Raw genomic sequence first — 22,639 nt, 5'->3', positions numbered from 1 at the left:
CGCAGCTTGCCGCTAGGGCGACAGTAATATAAGATGGCAGCAAATGATGACAGTAAAACTTTTTGAGTGCTTAATACGATAACTTAAATCTATCCAGAGCTAGTAACAAGTAAATTAAAATTTCCACCCATTAAAAAGAAAGAAAGAAAAAACATAAAAAGTATTTACTATTTGTGTGTGAGTATGAAGAGTATTGAATATATATATACATATATTTTCTACCAATAGAATCAGAGCTATTGTACCTGATCCTGCTACAAGTTTTGTATTCATACAACAGCTCAATCCAAGCTCAATGTCCATGATCACACTTTTCAAGTAGTCATTGTTACATGGAAGATCGATTAAGGCGACTTCATTCACAAGATTCTGGAAACGTACAGTATAAATTAATTTTGATAAATTAAAACTGAAATGTAAAAATACATACACAGTGTTATTATTAATATAGTTAGTTAAAATTTTCAAGCAAAATTGAAGAACAGAACAGCAAATTTTTAATTACCTAATTTGATAACTTTCTTTCAATTGATTGATTTTATTTACTTTAATAAGTGTCGTACAAACAATGATTTCGCTTTATAAATAAATATTTAAAAAAACAGTAAAAATACACAAATTTAGGGCTTTTACTTTCTATAATATTCATTAATGACCTTTCTGATCCTTAATCAATTGCACAAACCGTTTCTCGTTATTAATTACTATTTTTGTTCTAGAATATTATTGGAGGCAGGGGCGGATCAAGGACGGACTTCTGGAGGGGGGCTGTGGGTTGTAATACTGCTACTTAGAACTACTTTTAAGAGCTCCAAACTCTGGGATGGGTTTTATTTATATATAAAATAAGAAAGTTTCCTCTTCTGAGATCCGTCCCAGTAGACGAAACATATTCCTGGGAATCTGAATCGATTGCAAAAACTACATCTCGATTGAAACCAAAAGTAAAAGTAAATTGAAACCACTTCCAGTTTTGGTAGAGTATTGCAGATAGTTATGATATATATTGTCTTGAGACACTGAATCATTTGCAAAACATACACTTTTCGGTATTTGTTAGCGTTTTTGCTCTGTGGAGATAAACGTCGAAACCACAAAACTGCTAATTTAAACCATTTTCGGTTTGAACAGAGCTTCAACGGAGGAGATGGAACCTATTGTTGGGATTCTAAATTGATTGGAAGAAATCGCTTGTCGATATCTCTTACCGTTTTTGCTATATGGAAATCAAGATTGAGACCGAAAATACTAGTATATTTTAACCACTTCCGGTTTCGATAGAGTGTTGCGGATCGTGATGATATGTTTTCTTGAGACGCCGAATCGTTTGCAGAAAACCGCTTGTCGCTATCCGTTATTCTTCTTGTTCTATGACGAAAGACAATGAAACCGGAAATGGTTAATTTGAACCATTTCTGTTTTGAAAAGATGGTTAACGGACGAGATGGAGCTATTATTGGGTCGAAGAATAAATTACAGAAAACCGCTTCTCGATATCTTTTTACCATTTTTACTCCGGTACCTGTCCGGTACCTGATAGACAAAGCCATTTTATAAGACTTTTGATATTTATGCATAGCATAGTTCGGAAATCTACAAGTAAAACTGATAACAGTGTAAATTTATGAAAAAAATATGTATACATACAATTACACAATATTGTTATCAATCAAAATAAAATTTGTTTTTTGATCAGCTTCAGGCAAAACGATAGAAAGAAATAATAACAAAAAGTAAGTGTCAGTTGTTCAGTGTGTGTTACGATGTTAATGAGAAAGTTTTATGATACAGAATGTCGCAGAATCTTCATATCAAGAGCTTACAATTATTTGTTCTTAATGATAATGATGATGATGATGATGATGACGATGATGATGATAATGAGGAGGAAGCTGCTTAGGTTATTAATACAGTGAAATCTCCCTTAACGGACACCTCTATAATACAGACAGATTTTTTTTTGTCCCGGCAAATATATGTGTTATCTTACGGAATAAAACCCTCCCTTTACGGACACTCTCAGATACGGACGCGGACAGTCCTTTTTTCCCCCAAACTTTTCAATAATCTCTTCATAACGGACAGGAATTATTCTTGGTTCTGTGATATATTACAGTAGTGTATCCATCATGCGTCTAGACTTTATGAAACATCAAACAGAACAGCTTGAAGCTGAACTTGAGATTCTTCTTTCTTTCTGCCCTCAGTAAACTGCTTTCTGGTGGAAATCTTGGAAAATCTTCAATAAGCAATAACACTCATGCAGGGTCAGTCGTATGGCCAAGAATTCTATGCGAAAGATCTTCCGTTCCCTAACAAATTTAGCCCTTTTTCCTCTGGGCCTCGCATCTTTCCCGACAATTTCATAGATTTTTCCAAAGAAATTCGTAGTAGGTAAGTTTGCTGTCCACATTTTCAGTATTTAATAATAATATTGAATGCTCTTATTAAACTATTTTTACTTTTAGTACAGGTGGTATGTAAATTAATGGATTTTTTTTTTTTTACAGGGTGATGACATGCACTTAAGGAAATTACCACACACATGTTATCTTTTGCAGGGTACGAATATACGAGGGCTATCCAGAAAGTAGATTACGTTTTGGAATAAAAAATCAACAAAGTATAGGAAACAAATTTTATTATATACAGATGAAAGCCACACACAAATACTACTTTTCGACATAGTCACCATTCAAATTAAGGCATTTATCGTAGCGATGTACGAGCTTGGAAATTCCTTCGTCGAAAAATTCGGCCGCCTGCGACTTCAACCACTTCGTTACCTCTTCTTGCAGCTGTTCGTCGTCATCAAAACGCTGCATAGCCAGCCACTTCTTCATTGCTGGGAATAGGTGGAAGTCGCTCGGTGCCAGGTCGGGACTGTACGGCGGATGAGGAAACAACTCCCACTGAAAAGATTCAAGAACTTCACGCGTGACATTTGCCGTGTGGGGCCGGGCGTTGTCGTGAATCAACAAGATCTTAGAGCTCAACATTCCTCTGCGCTTGTTTTGAATTGCTCTTCTGAGGTTTTGCAGAGTTTGGCAATACCTTTGAGCGTTTATTGTAGTGCCTCTTTCCAGGAAGTCCACCAAAATCACACCTTTTCTGTCCCAAAAAACAGTCGCCATCATCTTCCTTGCCGACATTGTTTGCATGCATTTCTTGGGTTTTTGGGGAGAACCTGTGTGCCCCCACTGCATTGATTGCAATTTCGTTTCACAGTTCACGTGTTTCACCCATGTTTCGTCACCAGTAACGATGCGAACGAGTAAAGAGTCACCATCCTTATTGTAGGCGTCCAAAAAGTGCAACGCTGCAGCCATTCGCTGATTTTTGTGGTCCTCTGTCAAGATTTTTGGAATCCATCTTGCACAAAACTTGTGGTAACCAAGCTTTTCGCTGATGATTTCGTGCAACAAACTTCGCGAAATTTGTGGAAAACTCAAAGAAAGTTCCGTTATTGTGAACTTTCGATTTTCACGGACTTTAACATCGACTTTTTCGACAAGTTCGGCAGTCACTTTGCTGGGTCTCCCACTTCGATCTTCGTCGTGAACATTGGTTCGGCCATTTTTAAATCTTATGACCCACTGTCGCACTCCACCTTCAGTGATAATGTTGTCCCCATACACTTCACACAGCTGCCGATAGATTTCTATCGGTTTACAGTTTTTTGCTGTCAGAAACCTTATTACTGCACGCACCTCGCAGCTCGCGGGATTTTCAATTAACGCAGACATTTCAAACCGTCACAGTATCTTAACGGAGCACAGCACGAACCTCTCACTAGCACGGCTAGATGCCGACTGAGCTGCGCAACGCTCTGACCCCAAGATGGCCGCGCTAGCCCCGCCCCTAGCGGACACAGACGAAAACGTAATCTACTTTCTGGATAGCCCTCGTATTAAACATCTTCCAGCAATAATACTATTTCACAGATATTAACTCCTTCATCCCTCCTAGTAATTCAAATACGTTCTAAATAGAGCATTTTCGTATTGAATTTTACGTATTTACGCTCATAAATAATGTATTTACTGTATATTACTGCATACAATTACTATTGTGAGTAATTAAATTTCTTTAACCTCTCTCTAACGGACACCTCCCAGTAACGGACAAAACTTCATGTCCAATTGGTGTCCGTTATTCAGAGGTTTCACTGTATTAATATTATCACACACAAACATATATTAACTTTCAATATTGACCAATATAACATAACTAATGTATGACGGAGGTTTGTAAAGCTTCGGATTAACATGGAAAGAAAATGTTATACAAAAATCTTTGTGCCGGTAACCTAATATATTCTTCCATTACAATTTTTTTAAAAGATGACACTTTAAATTTATAAACAGGGTGTTTCAAAACAACACGGACAACGTTTGGGAGGTGATTCCTGACACCATGATAAGACAAAAAGTATAGACTAACCTGGGTGCAGAAATCCGTCATTTTGGAGTTATAGGCTGCCGAAAAGATGATAAAAATGAATTTTTAAGGTCCATAGATACAATACTATGGGACCTACCGTAGTCGGGTCAAGACTTCACTTAGAAACTAGTAGGCCTATGCGTCCTATCCAAATATCCATGTTTCAGAGTGTGGTACTTCTCAAAATTTTTTATAGAGGTAGTTGGTACTTCAAATTATATGGCCGTAGCCAAACTCCCTCTATAAAATTGTTGCGTGACTACCGCAGGATTCTGAAACATGTATTTTTGGATAAGGCACATATTAGTTCCTACGTGAAGTCTTGACCCCACTATGGTAGGTCCTATAATTTTAGAGCTATGGACCTTTAGATTCATTTTTCGTGTTTTCGGCAGGCTATAACTCCGAAAGGAAGCATTTGTGCACCCAAGTTGGTCTATACTTTTTGTCTTATTTTGATGTCAGACGTTGTCGGGGTGTTTTGAAACACTCTGTATATATTCCTACAATTAGGAAGCGAGTGTAGTAGAGTCTAGAGGTATGCATTTGACCAAGACAAAGAAAGCTGTGGTAAAGTACCACTCGTGAATAAAAGTGGGTGAGAAGTATGTTTATGAAGAGTTGTTCTAAAGAGAGGCTAATAAAAGGGTTTCCTGTGGTACTATAAATTAATAGATTACAGCCCTCAAACCTGAAGAGAGAGAATACTTTCACTGAAGAAGATGGCCGTTCAGCAATAATAATAATAATAATAATAATAATAATAATAATAATAATAATAATAATAATAATAATAATAATAATAATAATAATAATAATATAGTTATACCTGGAAATTTTAACCTGATGCGTGAATTGTTACACAGATCGAAGAACTAGCTTTAAACGGATTGTTGAGCATTCAAGTAATAGATAAGAACACGCACATCAAATTGTTATTATTAAATTTTATGTGAGGAAGTATTTAGTAAAATGTCTGTCTCCCCAAGACTTAACTTCACATCACAAAGTAACACTGAAGAAACTTGTTGTATTGAGGAATAAACAGAACATTCACTCTATTCTCCAGATTTAACTCGTTTTGACTATTGTCTGTTTCTTAACTTCAAAAAATATATTAAGTGAATTGATGACGTCATCTGTTGTGAACTTCTGGTCTCAGGAGCAAGACCGTAATTTTTGCGAAATAATAGTAAGATTTTGAAAAGTAGCAGTCCTTGCATGTAAATTTTCGCGGGAACTATGTTGAACTAAAAATAAATGATGAAATTTTATCTCTTTTCCTTCCATGTTAGATCGGAAACTTTTCAACTTTTCGATTCTTACTTCGTAAACGTTAAATTCTAGAATGTTTACCTGAGATACGAGATTAAAGGCACATGTAATAGCTGCTTGACCAGCGCCTCCTACTATTGTGACTTTGTTTATTCCGCCGACGCAAGGACCAACTTGCGGTTTTTGAAGTTGCTGAACAGTTGACATGGTTGTTGGCTATGGACTAAATGAAGATAAATACACATTATCAGCTATGACACATCTTTTATTACGATTTTATTCAAAGTTATAATGCTTTATGTAAATTAGTAAGTTAAAGTTCGCATATGTGCATCATTTAATACGAGGGTAAGTCAATATGTAACTGCAATATTTTTCTATTTCTTTTCAGGTTGGCTCTACGGCATTTTTAGATTGCTCACCGGACGCTAGATGTCACCATTGCTTTTGCCAGTGGTAGGTTGCAGCGTTATTAAAACAGTCCGCTTGCGCTGTTGCGAAGTAAAGATGCCCGCGCCACTCTCTGTGTGCATTAAAGAAGAATAGCGTTCTGTCATCCGTTTTTGTGGTCTGAAGGTGTACCTGGAGCGGAAATTTATAGAAGACTTTCTAAACAATACGAGAACAATGTGTTGGCACAGCAAATTGTTTACCAGTGGATTGGACAGTTCAAAAGTGGTTGAACAAGCGTGAAAGATGAGAAAAGAGCAGGGCGTCCAGCTACAGGAACGACTGATGACATTATTGAACGAGTCCTTGCCTTGATTCTGAAGAACAGACGAGAGACTGTTGATGAAGTGGCAACCTATATGAAGATTAGACATGGTTCTGCATATGATATCATGCATAACATGCGTAACTTTCACAAAGTCTGTGGGAGATAAGTTCCGAAAAATCTCGATGAAGAGCACAAATGAAACAGTGTGAGAATCTGTCAGCACCTACTGGATCGTTATGCTAACGAAGGTGAAGCGTTTCTCAGGAGAATCAACACTGGAAATGAAACGTAGATTCATCACTTTGAACCAGAGAGCAAAAGTCAGAGCATGAAATGGAAGCGCTCCGGATCTCTCGTCAAAAAGAAATTCAAGAGTCAACATTCTGCAGGGAAAGTGATGTTTACAGTGTTTCGGGACTCGGAAGGGCCAGTCCTGAAACATTACCTGGAAAAAAGGGTTAACAATAAGCAGTAAAATATATTGGCGTGCTTGTGTTGCATGATAATGAGCGTCCACATACTGCCGCCCACACTTCTCAAACTCTTCAGATGCTGCGTTTCGAGGTGTTGGAGCATCCTGCATACAGTTCTGATCTCATCCCGTCGGATTACCATTTATTTGGCTTACTTAAAGACGCTCTCAGAGGCCGTCGATTTAGCTCCAATAAACAGGTGAAGAAAGCAGTACATTCGTGGCATGCTGCACAACGGAAAACCCTTTTTGCAGAGGGTATCGGAAAGCTTGTGCAACGGTGGACCAAGTGCATTAAAAAGCAGGGTTACTATGTTGAAAAATATGAATGAAAACATTGTATTCTTATGGTAATAAATAATAAAAATTGATTGCAGATACTTATTGACTTCCCTTTGTAGAGGAAGTTACGCTGCGCATTGCTTTATTTACTTCCATTCCATCCAATAATTTCGATTATTTAATTGTAACCTTCCGTTGAGCCTTCTTTGATTCTTGAGTCCAACCAAAAATGCTCATCTCATTTCTTGAAAGCACTGCTGTTCTTAATATATGACTTGTTATCTTGGTTTACTATAACAACTTATATATTATGTTTCTGTTTACAGTGAAGATATTTACATAATTAAAATTAAATAGAACTATTCACATATATACATACAATGAATTAAAGATATAAATGAGAACTACAACTTCTTTGCTAGCAGAGCTCAGTGATAGAGTGTTCACCTCTAGTTCATAAGGTTCTTGGTTCGATCCCAGCTCGCGCCAAGCGGACTTTGTGGTAAACAAACACCATCTGTGTGGGTTTTCTCGGGGTTCCCCCGTTTTCTCCTACTTTATTCTCCATTTCCTCCACCACTCCATTCATTTCTTATCCTCACCGTCTTCTTTAGCCTAGCCGGCATAACCGTGGGACGTAAAACTGAAAGATTTCATTTTTCTTTGCTAGCATAATCCCACATTATTTTCGCTTCTGTTCCAAAAACGTCAATATTGCTAAATTATAATTCTATGTAATTCACAAAATTAAAAAAAGTCAATTTTAGTAATTTCTGAGGATGTTTTTCAGTACAAAGGCGATTCATAACATATATTATCATTGTTAATGTTTCTGAGTTAAATTCTTAATTATGTAACCTCATTGTTTGTTTAAATTCCCTTTATCTAAATTCATCCACAGATCTTTCAAAACTTCAAGGTCTAAAATCACACAAAAATATTCTTAAGAAACTTGGAATTTAGGCGTTTTAGGTAAGTTTTGTAGGAGATATTGTTTCGTAATTGATGTAGGCTGACTGTGATCAATAGTTCAGTAGTAGAAGTTTCAGCGCGTTTACCTTTCAGTATGTAATAAGATGATTCTTTGTAAGAAGACTTCTGCTTCAACTTCAAGCATCGATGAACAAGGGTCAGTCAGAATCTTGAAATACCGATTCTTGAAAACATTCATTAGATACTCAGGGAAGTTTACTAAATAACAGGTTCATAATTGTAGCATTTTTCGTACAGGGGCAAACTGCGTCTCCGAAAAGTGGGGCAAAACGTCAAAATCAATGTCGCATATTACCACTCTCATGTCCTAAGTGAAATGTACCAGTATGAAATCCTAGCATTGTACGGACAAGACGTGAACCAGGTTGAACTGCACCAAGACAAGGCATCGAGTCACACATCGGAAATATAGCTGGAATTCTGTCATTCTATGGAACAGGAATCTGGAATTATGGTAACTCCCTTCTCTGACATTCCTGTCAAGAGTTCAGATTCCAAACCAATGGAGTGTTGTATTTTCGGACTCTTCAAGTGGCGCCTGTCCTAACGTCGAGTTCGCACCGTCTCCGGCCTGCGGAAAGCTGTAAAGAGGAGTGGGATGTTATACCCATGGTCTAGATGCAACGCGATCTCCTACAATGGAAACTTCTATACTAGGCAATAGTCAGCAGAGATCCCTAGCAGAACGAATACCACCGGTGGTAAATACATGGCATTTACTGCGTGGAAGACAAATTCAAACTCATCTCAATGACACTAAATCGCCTCTGTACATGCTAGAAATGGTTATTTTACACGTTATGGCTATCCTTTTGACTATCGTAAGTACTCTAAAAGTAGAGAATTCGTTTCACAATCCATCAGGATGCGCGGAAATCTGAGTAATCGAAAGCTAATGATTTAAGTTTTAGGATTTAGATACCGGTATCTGAACTTGCAGCATCTAAAGCCATGTTAGGCCGTCACGTTTGAGGGACGACGTCCCTCAGCGAGCATATTATTCGTGGAAAGGGAAAAAAGAAAAAATTGGGGAGGGAAGGAAGCGGCCTGGGACCTGTATGTTTGGTACCGTCCCGGAGAATTAGTCCCAGAAGCGATAGTCCTATTAGCGACAGGAACTGTTATCTGTCCTATGAGCGACCGATTCATTTACATTCAGATGATGGAAGATGATATGATTCCATCTGGTAAAATATGTTTGCCTCTGGCGTTATTAGCGCCCGAACAACCTTGGTATGAAATATGTACGTGCCAGTGATACTGTTCGTCAAATATATTTTTCCTCTACTGTGAGTGCAAATAAAACTTATTTTAATTTTGATTTAGATTTGACATAAAACATATCAAATAACTTAACGATACAATAGGGATATTTCCATGAAAAGTACCGGTATATTCCTTTGTAATTATTGAAAGTCCAGTTGTAATATCCCCTTCTCCAAAAGCTCTGTTTTCTGTACTTAATTTGATTCAAATCTATTTACTCACTAACAGAGATGTTCACCCTCGCGAGGGTGGCCCTCTCGAGGGCATCCTCACCCTCAAGTTCCCTCGCCCACAGTGACGCGAGGGCGAGGAAGCGCGAGGGCGAGGACAAGTTTTGGCCGCGAGGGCGAGGGTGCGCGAGGGCGAGGACAAGCTTCGATGGCGAGGGTGAGGGTGCGCGAGGGCGAGGACAAGCTTCGATGGCGAGGGTGAGGGTGCGCGAGGGCGAGGAAAAGCTTCGACGAAGAGGGCGAGGGTGCGCGAGGGCGAGGACAAGTTTCGGCCGCGAGGGCGATGGTACGCGAGGGTGAGGACAAGCTTCGATGGCGAGGGCGAGGGTGCACGAGGGCGAGGACAAGTTTCGGCAGCTAGGGTGAGGATGCGCAAGGGCGAGGACAAGCTTTGATGGCGGGGGTGAGGGTGCGCGAGGGCGAGGAAAAGCTTCGACGAAGAGGGCGAAGGTGAACGAGGGTGAGGGCCAAGTGTTACTGCGGGAGCGAGGGTGCACGATGGCTAGAGACAACTTCCTTCAGGAGAACAAGGGCACGCGAGGGAGGAGGACAAGCTTCCTTAAAAGCAACTGTTTTGGAGTTTGCTGTTTGACCTCTTAGGGAGAGAGGCAAAATTTAAAATATCATCTGCCATGTCCCCTAGATGAAAAGTTAGTGTCATAGCAAGGTTATACATTAATCGTATTTTTCCTTTCAATTAATTACAGTAGACAATTTCTCGTGTGTACGTACATAATTATTAAAAATAATAATGCAAATAAGAATAATATTTGATTTTTCCCATGAAAGTTTCCGGGTAGAAATAGCGCTACATTAAGAAGTAAGTGTGCCTGATTGTTGCCCTCCCTGTGCTGGAGATGTTTTAGATAAGAAGTGTCTACTACACTGTCATGTTTAAAGAGTGTTAGTAGACAGACAGACAGTCACTCACGTCATTCAGCAGTAAATGACAAGAGCGCTGATATCTGAACAAACACAATCAATGAGAGAACCATCAGAATGCAGTAGATCAGATGGAAAAAGACTTGATGGAATGACTTTGGTTCATAGATGGCCATTTTGCTCTGGACTCTCTCGGACTCGGGCTCATTTTTTTCAACTGGGCTCTCGCTCATTTATTCCCTTTGGAATCGTGCTCGGGCTCACTTCCCTCAGTTGGACTCGCGCTGACTTATTTCATTGGCGCTCGGGGTAGCGCTTAATTATTGAACCCGAGAACGGATGAGCGCGAATGCCGAGCTAGCGAGCGTTGGGGTCGTGAGTTTGGATGCCCATGAAATGGGCTGATTAATAACATACATCCTCCTCCAATGTCCACCACTGATGAAGTTGTTACAATTAATCGGAATTTTTAACTTCTCATAGTTTTGTGACAGCCCAAACTATTATCTGAATCGATATTTGTTAAAATAATGTCAGTCACTATTGTATCGATTTTCATTGTTTCTGCTTTTATAATCTACGTGGGTAGAGCTATCATTTAGTTACAAAATAAATAAATATATTTTTTCTTGTCCTTAAACAATAATATCTGACACGTTAATACTGAAATTTTTGTTAAAAGAGCTGCTTTAACGAAATAAATTTAATAAGTTCTACAAGACATAAGTTGTGTATGCAGCCGAAATTTGCAACTGTTGACTGATTGCCGTTTAGCGTCCTCTTTCGTCGGCGAGGCTATATGAGAAGTGGACCTATAGGTTTAACGCGGAATTCGATCTACTGTCGTTCAATGTTCTCTCACTCGGAATTGTCCCCAGGACCCCATGCACCAAAGGTTCGCGTGCAAGCCAGTGAGATAGGGTTTGTATGTTGTGTTGTTCAATGATTTTTATTAGGAATAAAATACGTTACAGGATGCTATACTGATTGTAAATATTATAGTGCAAGTATTGAACGATTGTGTGGTAAAAGGAGAAATATAAATTTGGACAAATTAAAAAAAAAGGCCTGAAAAAACTGTAGTATATATGAAACATATAAAGCTTAGGAAAAGCCACTTCAACAAAACGAGCAGGATTTTGTTGTGGTTAAACAGTTTAATCATATTATTATTAAATTTGGCACAAATGTGCCACACATCATAGCATGGGCGGCGATTAGGGGGGCAAAGGGGGACAGTTACCCCCCCACTCTTTTGAAATGACCCATTAATGTCGCTGTATAGTTTCATTTGGAAATATAAAGTTTTTGTATGTATTAAGGTTCATAGAATGAAAATGGTGCCATAAAATATTTGCCGTTCCGTGAGTACGTATTAGTTGTCTTCCCGTGTAGTTAAGAAAGCTACAGGAGTTGCGTTTTAATTGCCACGAAAAATGGCTCAAAAATTAACCTATCCGAGTGTACTTTCATATTCATTTCTTCTTACAAGGGCTCGATATGTTAGTCAGCCGCTTTGGAACTAATTGAGATAACATTTCGCAGAAAAAGAAGTCCTTCATAAGCAGTGTTTCTTTCAGAAACAATGTTCTGAGGGGGGGGGGGACACACTTAGTATCCCGGGGCGGCACTGCAGATACTATTCTATTCATTATTATATTATAGACGTATTATTTTGGTCTCCTTCGGGGGGAGGCTCTCAGAGCTTCGGGGTGCAGTACCATCCCAAAAAAAACATGTCTGGAAGAAACACTCTTCACAACTTATTCTGTAATTGCACAAAAATCGACAGTTCCTGAAATGTCTTTTCTTCTTTCTAATAGTAAGGAATATTTGATTTGATTTTTTTAAATATCCCTTCAGCAGTGAGACTATATGAGACGTAAACCTACCGATTAACGTAGAATACGAACCACATGAGCTCCCGCCAGGAATCGAACCCGGGTCTCCTAAGTCAAAGTTGCGGCATTGTTTTGCAGTGTAATATACGAGTTCAGGGGTGTACATATACAATTTTGTATATACAATTAAATTTAGTGTTCGCCCCCCCCCCCTGGATCCGCCACTGACGATAAGGAAATAATTCAACAAATAGGTTGAATAATTGATGCTCTGATCCTCACGAAGAAGGCCCTCTCGAGGCCTCCTCACCCTCAATTACCCTCGCCCTCAATGAAATGAGGGCGAGGATGCGCGAGGGCGAGGAAAAGTTTTGAGCACGAAGGCGAGGGCGAGCGAGGATAATGGACAACATCTATCGCGAGAGCGAGGACAAGCTTTGATGGCCAGGGTGAGGGTGCGAGAGGGCGAGGAAAAGCTTCGACGGCGAGGGCGAGGGTGCGCGAGGGCGAGGACAAGTTTCGGCAGCGAGGGCGAGGGTGCGCGAGGGCGAGGACAAGTTTCGGCAGCGAGGGCGAGGACAAGCTTCGATGGCGAGGGTGAGGATGCGCGAGGGCGAGGACAAGTTTTGGCCGCGAGGGCGAGGGTGCGCGAGGCCGAGGGCAAGCTTCGACGGCGAGGGCGAGGGTGCGCGAGGGCGAGGACAAGTTTCGACAGCGAGGGTGAGGGCGCGCGAGGGCGATGGACAATTCCATTCGCGAGGGCGAGGGCCAACTGCTACTGCGAGGGCGAGGGTGAGTGAGGTCGAAGTAAAATGAACATCTATGCTCACTAAGCATGGTAATATATTTTATTTTGAAAAACTTAAACGTGTATCAGTTTCGCCAACTATCTATTTTTTAAACTACCTAAGACTCTATGAATAAAATTTTTAAAAAACACAACTTTTGAGATCACTTACATCTGATTGGCTATTCTCAACCAATTCCACCAATTACAATGCAGATCACTCTAAACAATCCAAAAGGTAAACAAACTCTTTAAACTACCTTCCCTCCTATTGTAAGCTACTAAAACGTAAACTAATTGCTTAATTTGCCTTCCTTCCTTGTTTTGACTTATACATAAAAGCTTATCGAGTAGCAATCTGAAATAATCCCTTATAACTAGACGAACTGTTAAGTCCTGAGAGAGATTTGTAACTTGGGTAATAATTTCTTCGAATACACCGTGTTTTTAGATTTCTTTCATATCCTCAAATGCTGAACACCTTTTTTCCATGGGCGCCCGATGGGAAGGCATGGATCGCCCCCCTGGCTCACAAAAATGTATACGTAATATAGCAAACCACGTGTATTAAATACCAGATATACCAGACGTGATACAGCAACCATGGAGATGCCCCTCCCTAGAAAATTTTCTTCGGGCGGCCCTACCTTATGCCATAAACATATTTAATCTAAATTTATGCTCCGTATCATTTTAACATGAAATTTTTAATTATATTAGAATCATAGACAAAGGTGGAGCTACTCTAAATATTTAGTTAGTTTTCTCCTTGATAGAGTCAATGTATTCATAGAAATTAATTCAAAAATATAACATTAGGAAAAACGTATAAAAGATTGTTAATGTAATGAGAGCATTCTAACGTATTAAATTCAGGTAGAGCGACATTTTTCATAGTACATTTTGTTAGGTTCTAAATCACGTTAGTATAAAACAAGTTAAAGAAGAGAGAGCCTTATCTTCTTCCATTATCTTAGTATGAACGAATCGATGACTCATAGGGCAGTTAACAGATCGAATCGGTCGCTCATAGGACAGTTAACAATTCCTGTCGCTAATAGGACTGTCGCAAGTGGGAAGACACCGTCCCGGAAGTTGCCTGGTGTGAATGAGGAAAATTCAGGATAGCTGGCCTGAAAATGCTTTATATTTTTTCGGCCGAGTGCTCCCACCGGAAATCGAATCCGTCGAAAGGCAATGAATACAAGTAACTCAAAAGATTAGAAAGCCAGAATTAACTGCTGTATCGAACAATTTCAGGAAATTTACCAGGCGAATTGGGGAATTTATTTTGGTTTGCGAGGAAGAGTAAGTGATACGAGTGGGGGAATAATTGAAGTTAAAAAGATTGTTGTTTGTTTTTTTTTTAAATTGTAAGCGGCACTGTATGTGAAGACGGAAGGGACTATTTGGCGGATACACTTGTTATGATTTACTGGTAAATTTAGTACTTTTTTCGATTTTCGTGTGACGACCTAAACTAACCTAACCTAACTTAATCTAATGTAACCAAACCGAACCTAATTTCATGTAACCTAACCTATCTAACATAATCTAATCTAACGTAGTTTAGCGCATTTTAGTGCTTTTTTTGTTTTCGATTTTCGTGTGGTCCGGCGATACAGCAAAAATGCCGAAACCCAGGCGGTTAATGCAGAGGATGGCACATATCACAGAAAGTTATGCTTGCGAAGACTAGCGAATAGAAAGATTAATCCACAAAATAAGAAATGACAAATAAGTAAAGAAAATTTCTTTTTCAGTCGCCTGATGCTTGAAGCACTTATAGTTTGTCACAGTTTTTGGACCTTGTTTATTGGGAGTTATCGCTGCCGAGCTGTTTAAATATATGTGTAAAATTTACTTCCCTACTTCTTTTATCGTTTTTATGATTGCATTGTAGGCCTACTGCTTTCCGCGTTTGTATTTTGCGAAAAGTATTCGCTTTCCACTTCGCATTACACACAACATTGATAGTGTGAGCCTATCATGATAAATTGTCCTTAAACGTTGGTGAATACATATTTACTTATTTATAGTGCGTACATTTTATATTCGAAAATTTTCATGTATAATGGAAACTTGTAGTTGTGATAACACAGCGTTAATTCACAATCAACACATTTTATTAGTAAAATTTTCAATTAGTTGACAACCTAACACGCCCACATCATGAAGACAATATGTAGCCTTATAAAACTAGGCCATCACTTTTCAATTTGAAGTAAAAGGGTTCACTCGAACAGACGATTCTAACAAATAGTACATTTATATGTAAATACGATACGATGTAAAACATTATTCGTAAGGAATGAGAGTGTGAATGTCAGTAATTTCGGTTCAGTGCACAGCATATTGAAATGCATTTTGGGTTATAGTTAAGGAGCCGTACTTCCCACTTAGGGAAGGACGAGAAACGCCATACTTTCAGGAATTATTCATTGACTATCTAGAGACTGAGTTCTTGCCCTTGTACTTAGGGTGTTTAGGTAGTGCAACAGTAAGATGTATCCTCGTGCACGGGAGATGAGAAGTAGCTGTTCTTAACTATTACCGCATTTTGAATGGTACTGGTAATGAAAGTATTGTGTGTGTGAAGTGGAAGGCGGTAAAATACAAGGCAAACCTTTTTGAAGGTAAGAAATGTTACCAGTATTTTAGAGGCTCTAATCTAACCTTAAAATATAGGAGCTGTCAAAATTTGGTAGAACCAACCTGAAAGCTCTAGCCTAACCTAAAAATGTAAGAAATCTGTCAAAAATTGGTAGAATCCTCTGCTCAAGTAATGCCAATTAAAATATATGAAAACTAATACATATGTTTTGGTGGGAATAAATATCAACTACATTGTTTTGTTTACAAATAACTAATGAGGAAATAATACTGGTACTGATTTTTTCTATTAATTACAGCCGCTATTATTCTTACAGTTTTTAACATTACTGAACATCTTGAAAATTACCTGTTATAAAATTGAAGGTCTATATGATAAAAATCATTGTGACAAAGAATTTAGGAATATTTCTAAATTTAATACTATGGCAAAAACTTTGTGGCTACATTATAAATTTTTTTACAAACAAAATTTAAGAGTCAAAATGTACATGAATGAATACATTTGCTTTTATTCTTCTTTATTTTCCATAGGATATATGGGCTAGTACTCTTTTCTTTAGCGTTTTTTGCCAATCTTGTTTATATTGGGCAACAAGGTTTCAGTTTTTCTTCATTGGAGAGCTACCTCAACACATCAATTCAAAATAAATAAAAACAATTTTAGTTCATCACCCAAGAATTTCAAATATCCTATTTGCTTCGATTTCAGTTAGAAATTACGTTAACCTAGTAAGGATTCATTTTTCAACCACAAATAAAACTTAGTAAATTAATGAAGTCTAGAATCTACTTGATATATTAGTCTAAAAACAAATATAATAAAAATATCGGTGTTGGCAATTTAGAAATTGAACCACTGATTGGAAAAAGGGAATAAGTACAATTTTTTGCGATTTTAACCTGAGATAGCAGATGTGTTCCTTTAAGATAGTTACATCGTTGAGTAGAAAATAGGAATGTTTGGGCAACTCTATATGACCAATGTAGAAGACAAAATTTCTCGCTGATTAGAAAAAGGGAATAACTACGTTTCTTATTTCCTTCTTCCAATCACTATAGGATACCACCACAACTGTGAGACTGTATGTAGACAACCATTAGAGCCCTCTGCTGACGTTACGATACTTCGCATTGTCTTCGCATTGCACAATCTATAGAGAAATATTTGGCCCAATCAGTTACAGATTTACGTGTTTTCAGTGATACAAGTGGTGATCATACAATACCAAAACTGGAATCATACAATGACATTAATGCTTTTCAGTCTGATCGTGTCATAACGCTTTATCACTGTACAGCAATATTTGCCTGTCAGAGGTAACAGTTTTTACCATGTGACCGAAATTTTGTTATAATCAAACGAGAACTCAAACGACACAATTGCATTTATTTACCAGCACAGTATAACCACATGATTACGAATGTAAGAAATACTGATTCTAAATTTCAGGTTTACGAAATTGTCAATGAAGAAATCTTAGATTTTAAACATTGGTGGTAACCGTTTTACAAGAAATCTTCAGGTAGCATTGTGGACAAAACAGTGAAATTCCAAGTAAGTAAATAGAGACTCTGTTTATAAAGCAGAATCTCTAGGTTATGTGCAAGCTCATAAGTTTATCAATGAACTAAGAACTGATATTTTTCGATTACTCAAAAGTAATGTCACAAACGTTCCATTGCCAACGTCAAAGGCATACGATTGGCAAGTCCCGATCAATCAGAAAAAGATAAACGATTCTTCACAAATCATCAAATGCATACCTGACCAATACAAAAAGTTTTATAGGATGATTTGTTCATGGAAAACCACTGACCAAGAAACTGCAGAAGACGAAGATGCAGACGGATAGGACCCTATGTAAAGTCATTCTATTTTGACAACGTATTTTGCTACGTATTTTGTTCAGCTGTCTATTGTACTACTTTTCTTGCTGTACGAATAACATGTGCTGTACAAAAAAAAAAAAAAAAAACAAAAAAAAAAAAAAAACGAACGGTGACAATAAAAGGGTTAGAAGCCTAACATGCGTGATAGTTCGGATACATATTGTATATATCCAAGATTAACATACAACATTGTATTCAGCATGTATATTTTCATAGCTTTCTATCATAAACTGCACATTACATGCCCTACACACAATTACAATTGCGTCCAACTCTAATTGATTGGAAAAAGGGAATATTTTTTCCATTTTTAATCTTATTTAACCAATTGCAGTGCTGCAATACAAGATTCTCCTTCTTGTCTTAGTATTTGTTAGTTCTTTTGCTACAAGTAATCAATTATACACTTTTTGCAACAAGTACAAACAACGCCTCGGGAAGGTTTTTTAGCGTTTATGAAAACTTAGGTCTGATGCACTTATTCCCTTTTTCCAATCAGTGATTCAATTATTTCTACATAAGAAATAAAATCTCTGATGTGTAAAGCTATTCGTTAGTTACTGTGTATAAAAAGAGATTCTTTAAAGGTATATTCGCATCCACTTTCCAGTGACAGTGGGCCTTATGCAGAGTCGTTTTGACGCGTTATTAGTACCATACTAAAGAGTTCTACTAACATATGTTTCCTGCAGTAGTCAGGCCTTTAGTATGACGCTAATCATACGTCAAAACGACTCTGCATAAGGCCCAGTATGTCTTAATCACAGAAAAACCAGAGGCGGTATGGCATACCACCGCATACCGTCAGTTCGACCACTGATTGCCTCTATACTTTCATGATGCATATAATTAGAAGAGGTTGAATTCGCAGTTTATTGATGCAAAAAAAAAAAAAAAAAAAATGCATGTTCTTCTTCGTGTGAGATTGAACCTCGGATCCATTGGGAAAACGGCGAGGTCTGCCCTTGCCCTTTAGTTACGCCTATGCACCTACGAGACTGACGACCCTCTCGGGAGAGTAATGCTCCCGGAAGTACGTTTTCTCGCGCGCTACTCTAGCCAGCTGTTTTACGCGCTATCCTAGTCAGTTGTTTTAAGTTTGTCACAAAATCTATATCATTTAGTACAAGGGGAACGAAACGAGCCTTATATCATGGAGTACAAGGGCAACAAAACGAGCCCTGCGGGGCTTCTAACCCATTCCTACTACTACTACTACTTATCTGCACAAAAGTTAGTAAATCACATTTTTGAGTATTATTTTCGTATTATTTTAATTTAAAAAGTGTTATAAAAATGTAAAAAAAAAAAAAAAAACTTTCCTCGGGCCGGGTTTGAACTCACGCCAAAAGATATTTTCGTTACTAGCATATAGCGCTAGCCCACTCGGCCACAATCGTCTGAATTCTGCTATTTGAATGCAACGTGGCAAGACATAGATAACGTCAACCAATCAGAACTGTGTTTTTCGTTCCTACTTCCGGGAGCATTACTCTCCTGAGCTAGGCCTCGAGACTGAAGGAAACTACCGTTCGTAAGCAATTAATAACACATTTGTGCATATTACATCACATAGGAAGACAAAAGATAGTTTTAGGATTGGAAGTTTAATGAGAATTATTGGGTCGCATAAATAAAAACGAGCACTTGATTCTGAACATTTGCTCATGAGCAAGCTGAGTATTGATCACCTGGTTTTTTTTTTTTTTTTTTTTGTATAAATAAAACTTTCCACTATTCGTTGAGCAAATGCTCCGTGACAAGTAGCAAGTGCTCAGTGAACTTACTGTCTTGTCTGCTTTCTACAATAGAGGGAAGAAGACTTTTTAATTTCAAACATTCAAAAATATTTACAAATAAAGCCGTTTTTGAGATACAAATTCCAAAATATTTAACAATGTATACAAGGTTTTATTCTGATCTTACTTTGCAGAATAGGAAATCATTGTTTGCGCTGACCGAAACAACGTTCTATTATGTACTCGCTCCTTTCCAATGCATTTGTTGAATGGTGTAGTGGTGTTCTGGAGTAGTAGGATTGTGATAGGGGGTCATTAACCAAGGTGCAATCACATATCCAGAATATCCTAATAATAGTGCGTTAGCGGTATTATTAGTCATTATTGTGCAAATATCCAAGTTCTTCCATATACAAGAGTCGTGTACAGAACCAGACCAAATGGCATATACGCTAGTAAATCTTTCTCTTGCATCACAGGTGGCCTGCACATTCATATTTGCAACTCCTTTTCGATTTATATATTCATCCGCATGGACTTTCGGCTTCTTTATTACTACATGAGTGCAATCTACTGCATCAATAGCATCCGGGAATGTATATCGTTGGGAACATTCATTCTTAGCTTTTTGAAGAGCGGCAGTTGTAGGAAAGTGTATCCATGATTTTGGTTTCTACTTAATTGCCTGTGCAACTTCCCAGAAGACATTTGACACGGTAGGCTGAGTAACACCAGTATCTTCTGCAACACCCACCTGAAAACCAGGATCTCCTACATACCTTAAAAAATAATCAAGTTTTCATAATTCGCTAGAGTACCACCGCATCTCTCAGTTGATTCAGGAAGGAAGTGTTGTGCAAGCCATTTAACATTTTCCTTCTTAAATCTGTACAATTCTTTATAGTTAAGAACATCAGAGTCCATTTGCAATTTACACGCTTTACGTCTTCTTTCAGAAATCACTATAAACTCGGCCATTTCGCTTTTAACAGCTTCCGTTGAGTAAGCTGAGCAAGGTACTGAGGAATCTCAAAAAATCTTAAGCACTTGCTTAAAAAAAAAGAGAAAAAAATGTGCATTTACTTGGTTGTATTTATACCAAATCTAGAGTAGTTGCTCAACAGCCAAGGACAATGAGCATTTGCTCACGAGTAGGTTGAGTAGAATTATTTTTATTCATACGAAACTGAGCATTTGCTCCGAATTTTGTGAGTTTTAAGCACTTGCTCACATATGTTTATACGACCCCTTAAAACAAATAAGGTTAACTGAATCATGAATAACGAAAAAAAAAAAAAGATTACTCAGAGTGAAAGTAGGCTTATATGAAGCAAAAAAAAAAAAAAAAAACGCGCAATTCCGTCGATAAACTCTGGAAATCTAGAAAAAAAATCAAAGAATGTTTGAAAAGCAGAGATTGTTCTGGAAGAGATTTTTGAGGTCAAAGAAATAACTTACAATAGCACGTAAAGTTACGTTTTTGAATATTTGTTACTGAAACACATATGGCTATTCAAATCATTTTGTTGAGCTCCTTCGTGGCTAAGCGGTTAGCGTACGTGCCTTTGGCGTGGGAGACCCGGGTTCGATTCCCATCGGGGGCTCATGTGGTTCGGATTCCACGTTAATCAGTAGGTTCACGTCTCATATAGCTTTGCTGCTGAAAGGGACACTCAACTCAACTCATTTTGTCACTTATTAATGTTGAGACGATAAAGAAGCATTAAACCAATTATTCTTGTGATATTGTGTCTGGAAATATAATCTGTTGCAGGCTCGCACCCAGTTTTTTTTTTTTTTTTTTTTTTTTTTTGTTCGGAGTGGTCCAAGCTTTCGCGGGTTGGGGTCCGCTACTACAAGCCACTACGTCTATGTAGTATTGAACGGGTATTATTATTCTGCACCGGAATAGACGATAAGTAATTGTGAAATAACTTCTAGCTATATTTTTCAGAAAACATTAATATAACTAGATTGTTTTTATAAGGAAAAGAGTACAAATGAAGTGTAAGATCAAATTTTCATGCTTTATCAATCATTTCACTGTTTATAGAGTTATTGAGAAAGTGTACAAATGTATGCTGAATTAGGAAGTTATGGAGGGGATCCAAACCTGTTGCACTCCCTCCTCATGTGGATGCGTCCTTAGTCTGTTGTTAATTGCACACATCTCTAGTGCATTTTATCAACGACTATTTTGTTCACAAGGATCTACTATTTAGCACTGCACTATTTAGCAATCTACCAGTGTTGGAAGCATGGAAAGTCCTGTAAAAATAATGTACCAAATATCGACATTAGGAAATATACAGGGTGAACCTCAAAAAGCTACGTGCTAGCCATGATAAAATCTACAACATTAATAACGTTTAACGGGTAAAAATGACCAAGGAGAAGACATATATCAATCAATTGATCTCATTAAACTGATGGGTGAATTTAAATGCTCATACGCTGTTTTGTAGAAAATGGAGGAAACCTAAATTTGTGGGGTACGAGTGATGTGTAACTTTTGAGGTTCTAAAATTATACATCTTTATTTCAATAGCAGTGACGGCTTTAGCAGGTAGGCCGGGTAGGCATAAGGTTACCAGATTTTGTAAGCGAAAAGCCGGGATACCAATCTCATTCTATACAGAATCAATTAATCATTTGTCTTTTTCCAGGTTAGTACTCAGCAATTTTCCCGGCTTTTCAATTCTATAAACAATTATGCCTACCCGCCAACTGCTAAAGCCGTTCACTGCTATTGAAAAAGATGTATAAAGAATGTAAAAAGGTAAAATAAGGAGTGCTGTCTGGTGTCCCTTATTCAGAATTCTGATTTTTTGTGTTTAACAGGCCCTAAATATTCCGCCAATTACAACACACACTCCCATTTATGATTGAGGAGATACTTTCTTTGTTGCGTCATCATTTGAGGCAGAAATACTAAATTCGGTTCTTTTCATGAAATATATTAGTATTTGCGGGCTGATTTTTTTTTCAATCTGAAGAACGAAAACTGGGACAAACAGGCATCCCGAAAATCCTTTTCGGGACAGTTAATTCTTTCTCTAAAAACCGGGACGTGTGGCAACCCTAGGTAGGCAAGAGCCTGCCCAAAAATTTTGCAAAATATATAAACGATAAAAGATACAATAAAGAGTAAATATATTTTCCACTATTTATATTAATGGTAGATAATTATTTAACAAACAGCATC

General features: G+C 37.9%; 2 protein-coding genes across 2 annotated transcripts in view; one reads left to right on the top strand and one right to left on the bottom strand.

The window, feature by feature from the left end:
- Positions 1 to 16,321, bottom strand: part of LOC145661949 (L-lactate dehydrogenase B chain-like) — a 33,350-nt gene extending 17,029 nt beyond the window's left edge. Inside the window, exons 1-3 of the mRNA XM_081727298.1 lie at positions 16,152 to 16,321; positions 5,800 to 5,941; positions 246 to 369 (exon numbers count right to left, since the gene is read on the bottom strand). Coding sequence (XP_081583424.1) covers positions 246 to 369; positions 5,800 to 5,925 — 250 coding nt within the window. The 5' untranslated portion in view covers positions 5,926 to 5,941; positions 16,152 to 16,321. The remainder of the gene's footprint in view (positions 1 to 245; positions 370 to 5,799; positions 5,942 to 16,151) is intronic.
- The window catches only part of LOC145661415 (ionotropic receptor 75a-like), a 134,122-nt gene continuing 118,468 nt past the window's right edge, over positions 6,986 to 22,639 (top strand). Inside the window, exon 1 of the mRNA XM_081726717.1 lies at positions 6,986 to 7,166. Coding sequence (XP_081582843.1) covers positions 6,986 to 7,166 — 181 coding nt within the window. The remainder of the gene's footprint in view (positions 7,167 to 22,639) is intronic.

Source organism: Thermobia domestica, chromosome 10 (assembly GCF_964235325.1).
Source record: "Thermobia domestica chromosome 10, izTheDome1.hap1.1, whole genome shotgun sequence".
Taxonomy (NCBI): Eukaryota; Metazoa; Arthropoda; class Insecta; order Zygentoma; family Lepismatidae; genus Thermobia; species Thermobia domestica.
This window is presented reverse-complemented; position numbering and strand designations above follow the sequence as displayed.